A 5,197-nucleotide genomic window follows, 5' to 3' on the forward strand; every position below is an offset into this window, starting at 1 on the left:
GTGTGCAAAACAGGATCAACAAATTTTCGATTATGGCAAACAGTTTTATGAGTGTAATCGAATTGATCCAAAGTGGAGTATGTTTTCCACTCGTCGCTCATAATTGTAGTGCCACTTCGAATTGTTTCCAAAATGATGGGAAGAATGGTTTCACTCTTTCTGTTAGGCACAACTTTCACAAAATGAGGGCCAGCTCCACCTCCCTCCAACCTCTCAACCCCACCATATATCCAAATTTGTTCATTTCTTCTTCCTCTGTTAAATTTTCTTCTCCTCCACACACTCTCGTCACTTTTAACCAGTTTCTCTTCTGTAACAATTGCGTTTTGATGGGAATACCAAATTTCCATGAAGGAAACTCTGACGATGCAGCACCAATATCCAACAGTTTTCCAATCCACTCCCAGCCTTTTTGAAATGAACTTGATATTTGCATCTTATTAATACAGCAAAATAATTCCAAAAACTTTCCCCAATCCTTATTTATTTTTTGAAAAAACTGTTTCATCATAAACAGATTTATTTCTCTTGCATTTTGAACAGTTCCAATATCTGTTAAACTTTTCTCCTTCAAATACAATCATTTTTCTTCTGCATCTAACACAAATTTTTGTTTTCTTTTTCAAAATTTTTTCAAAAATCCATCTCCACGGTCCGTCTTCGTCTATGAAAACAATATCCAGCTGATGAGGCTTAATTATCTGAAGATCCGGCATTGCCATTTCATTATATCTATTTTGATCACAACCCATAACAACTTGTTATTGACCTTTTTCGAAAAATATTTGAAAATTGTAATTATGGATTTCCGATGATTATTGACATGAAAAATGATGATTTGTTATCATATTAATAACCAATAAATATGTTTGAAGGAGTTTTGAAAACTCCTGTATCGTACCCTTATTCCTTCACTCGTTATCAAGGCATTTGTGCCAATTGTCTTTCTAAATCCTAATTAGAAAGAATGAGAGATAATATTTTTTGGGTCTAATCAAAGATAATTGTGATAAAAAGATTATTATTCATCACTTTTATTTCAAATCGAAAAAGAATGTTTTTTCTTAATATATTAATTTGTATTCATTCGGACAAATATTATCTTGAAATATTATTTTATCCTTTTTCTTTCTTTCTTTCTTTCTTTTTTTTTTTTAACAGTACGTTTTGTTCCCATTCGCCCATTTTTTTCATTTGAGTAATCTTTTTTCAGAAACAAAGTTTTATGATAATAACTGTAATGAAAAAATCAAAATTTCAAAATTTCTTGTCTATGTTCAAGCTGTTGCATAATCCAATTATATTCGTAAACTGTAGTTAATGAATGTAGAATTTACTCAATATTCCCATTAAAATAAATTTAAAACATGAATCTTTTTTTGTTGTGCTTTGCTTTTAGTGTATTTGGAAAAACTTACGATGTACTATCAATTCACAAAGCGGAAGCAATTTATGAAGGAATTGAACACATACCATGTCATTTTAGAACTTCATTGTGCCCCGATAGATGCGGGCATGCAAAAAATGTTGCAAAATTTAAGATACTAAATTACCTTGCATATGAGAAGAAAGGACATTATGGAGATGAAAAGCAAGAGAATTTTATGATTGATATCAATCCTAATGCAACTGTTGATCGGCAGGATGAAGATATTCTACAGATAATAAAAAGTTTGGCTGTTGGAGATAAAGTTGAAATATATTGGGAGCACATTTATGTTAATGAACATGGATCAATGTATCCAGAGAGACCAGTTCGTTCAATAACTTTAATTTAGATTTATCCAATTAGGGAAGATAAAAGATTTTCAAACAATAATTTTTTGTTGTATTAACTGTTAGCGTTTTCTTTTTACAAAATTTATATATGCATTTATTTTTATCAAAGCATTTTTGCTATTGTTTTTTCTTGTGAAATCTTTTTTAGGTAACTTTTTTATCGTTAAAAAATAATATTTCATAATGAATAAAGAAAAATGACAAAAATAATACATGATAATCGAAGCAAAAATCGTTTTTAAGCACGGTGTATGACACCCCCCCCCTCCTCCTTTCACATACACCCACTCCCATCAAAAAACCAAAAAACCAAAAAACCAAAAAACCAAAAAACCAAAAAAAAAAAAAATTAAAAATATATCAAACAATACTCGAATTAAACACTCATTATAAAATTATTGGGTAAGAGTGGACTCAACCGACACCATAAAATTGACAAATATAATCATTTTTCCAACATATTAAATGATAAATACTTAATATATTCTAATTTTTTTAGAAAAATAACTGTAATCAAATATTTTAAATCATCTTCTTTCTTATCATTAATTTACAAAAAAATTGGATTTTCTAGGAAAACCCTAACTTTTTTACCTTTTCTTAACCCTAGCAAATAAAACGCGAAAACAACTAGTCATACAACACTAAAAAATCTTAAATTCAGAGCTTGTTTAAGAAAAGAAATAACATAAATTTAAATATAATGGGCGTGATCAAAATAGGTGTCGATTGATTCCACTTTAACCAATTATTGTAACATCCGTAACTCCAAAAAAGTTATCAATACATTAATGAAAAAGACAATAAAATACAGACAATTAAAGTGTTGTAATTCTAAAAAACTCTATCACATTTTTAACATCGACAGCTTCATTTTCAAATGAAAGAGGATAATAAACCATTGAAAGCAAATAATCTTGGAATCCAATTTCTTCACAATTTTCACTCATCTCTTTTTGTACAACAAAAGCAGTTGGTATGTTTTTCTTTTTCGCTTCTTCCCTAATTCTTTGTTCGTTTTTAAGTTCAGGCACCAATGATAATATTTCATGGTTAACTTTGATAATATCATATCCTAAATCTTCAGTCAATCCATCATAATAAACTTCCAAATTATCGAATTCCTCTTCAACATTGAAAATATAATTCTTTTTTTGGAAATTAAGATAATTATCCATTCGAGCTTTTATCTTGCTGATTATATTTTGTAATATCCACATTGCTTCTGATTTGATTGATGTGCAACTTTCATTTGTTGAATTCAGATACAGCAACAATTCACGAAAGCCACCTCCAGCGACAAAACAATTAACATTTCTGCCTGTTTCAATTGTTGTCAGAAGATTCAGTGTGCTCATAGCATTTGTTCGCGATGCCAATGACACATCTTGCTTCGTCACTGCGTCCTGTCTTAGAAAATAAAGCACAAGAGACAAAAGCGAAGGAAGAGGGGATTCAACAGAAGACAGACAATCATTTTCACTTGGCGAAGACGGTGCTAATAAGGATGATGAACCGGTCGAATCATTTGCTGCTTTGGAGTCTTCTATCTGCGATTGATAAGTCAAAACGAAAATGCTGAAATATGGATTCAGATGCTGAGTGAGATTGCAAATCAGCTCAGACATGTGCTCCCAGCAGAGAATTCTATCGTTCATCTCTTCCCCTTTTTCTATCTTTTGTACTGTTGCAGAAACAGAAGGAAGAGGCGGGCACAGGCAAGTACAGTTGTGTGTTAAAGAAGGAAGGGTCTCATGAAATTGCTTCTCAATCGTTTTTTTAACATCAATCATATTGTCTTCTTTTTCCTCCTCCATTTCATCATCTTTAATTCCATTTTCATCACAATCATCTTCGCCCTCTTCTTCCTCTTCTTTTGTATCGCGATGATTTTTAAATGCTTGCGGTTTCATTCCCTGGTTATGAATAAGTGCTTTGACTTGATTGAACTGTTGCTTTGTCGCAACTGTTGCAAAGGGAATGTCATTGCTGGGAACAAACTGGTCGCTTGACTGTTTAAAATCCAGTTTTCTATTTTTTTCAATCTTCTTCTCGACATTTCCCTCTTTACAGAGTTGCGAATCACTTTCAACTGGGTCTATTTCTTTTCTGAGTTGAATAAAAACCTTATTTAACAATTTGCAAAGAAGAACAAAAGGAAGCACTTTCTTCTTCACCCCAAACAACACATCCTTCAATGAGTATTCACGAATAATGATGCTCCGTGCACAAGCAATATCAAAAGCCTTCAAAGCATAAAAAATCGTTGTCGAAGAAAAGTTCTGCACTGATGGTTGTGAAAGCAATGAAGACATGAAAGATGCAAGAAATGTCATTGACAAAGGTGTAATCTTCGTAATTATCCCTTCTTCAGAGAGATGATAAGCCACTTCGCCTAAAAGATAAAATAAACATATTCGAAACAAAAGCGATAAAAAAAAATTTGTAGAAATTGTTGAAAATTGTTAAGCAATTTGCAAGTGACCATGAAAGCATAATAAAAATTATAATGCAAACACCATTTATAAGACTTCGATAGAATGAAAAAGCATTTTTTGACCAATTGTTCCCATTCTGATGATTCCGCTTTTTGACTCAATATTTTGTGAATTGCCACAAAAGTATTTTCTTCCACTTGGCGATGCTCAATAGCGCCTGGGAAACACTTAAAATATGTGTAAGCTCCTTCAAGCGTAATCTCATATCCATTTCTTACTCTCTCTCGATTTTGCAAAACAAAAGAGCGAAGGTAGCTTCCAATTCTCCGAAACCTGAATGACAAGTCATCGTTAAATAAACATGCTTTATCTGCAAGAGTTTGAAGGATTCGAAACATTACAAAAGTGCTTTTTGTCGAAAGCTGAACTTGCTGAAATAAACGCGAGAAAAGTGTCATGAAATCCTCTGTTATTTCATTGCGAAAATTCTCAGGGGTTAGTTGATTGACATATTCCCAAAGAGCCAATAAAAGAAATAATTGCTCTTCACTTCTCTGATTTAATGCAATATCCAACCATTCTTTCAAAGAAACAAGTTATAAAACAGAAAAAACTCAATCATACGTTCCAGTTTTTGCTGAGGTGGCACATGTGGACTTGAATTTACTGGTTTTTCAGTTGAATCCATTTCTGCAACATAGTTATAAGGAAATAATCCAACTTTTCCATTATATCTTCCTTTCCACATCCCACTTTCATGACGTTGAATTTCTGTGATAACTGCTCCCGGAGAAAACGAAAGCTCATCTGCAAAGCGCGCCTCAAATTTGTACAATGCGCGATAAACAATTTCATCATTTAATTCCATGAAAATAAAAAAAAATTATGCAACACAAACTTGACTTTTTCAAAATTTATCATTACCTGAAAAAAAGTGATTTTTATTCACTTCTTAATTGAAAATATTTTATTGAACCATA

At 31.9% G+C, this 5,197-nt stretch overlaps 1 protein-coding gene across 1 annotated transcript; it reads right to left on the reverse strand.

Moving 5' to 3' along the window:
• Positions 1-1,890: 1,890 nt before the first annotated feature.
• Positions 1,891-5,100, reverse strand: MONOS_10043 (putative Rho guanine nucleotide exchange factor 7). The gene is made up of 3 exons (XM_067862453.1): positions 4,842-5,100; positions 4,297-4,797; positions 1,891-4,174 (listed from the first exon to the last, which is right to left on the reverse strand). The coding sequence occupies exons 1-3, from the start codon at positions 5,083-5,085 to the stop codon at positions 2,598-2,600; spliced, it is 2,322 nt and encodes a 773-aa protein (XP_067736193.1). The 5' UTR covers positions 5,086-5,100; the 3' UTR covers positions 1,891-2,597.
• Positions 5,101-5,197: the final 97 nt, after the last annotated feature.

The sequence above is a fragment of the Monocercomonoides exilis genome (assembly GCF_001643675.1).
Source record: "Monocercomonoides exilis strain PA203 chromosome Unknown scaffold1-2713096, whole genome shotgun sequence".
Classification (NCBI taxonomy): Eukaryota; Preaxostyla; order Oxymonadida; family Polymastigidae; genus Monocercomonoides; species Monocercomonoides exilis.

What these genes read in the sequence shown, in the direction of transcription:
- MONOS_10043 (XM_067862453.1), bottom strand. Translation starts at nt 5,085, where the DNA reads ATGGAATTAAATGATGAAATTGTTTATCGCGCATTGTACAAATTTGAG. An exon ending in ACCTCAGCAAAAACTGGAAC is followed by an intron (nt 4,798 to 4,841) that starts GTATGATTGAGT and finishes TTTCTTTGAAAG; the next exon opens with AATGGTTGGATATTGCATTA. An exon ending in ATCGAAGTCTTATAAATGGT is followed by an intron (nt 4,175 to 4,296) that starts GTTTGCATTATA and finishes TTTATCTTTTAG; the next exon opens with GCGAAGTGGCTTATCATCTC.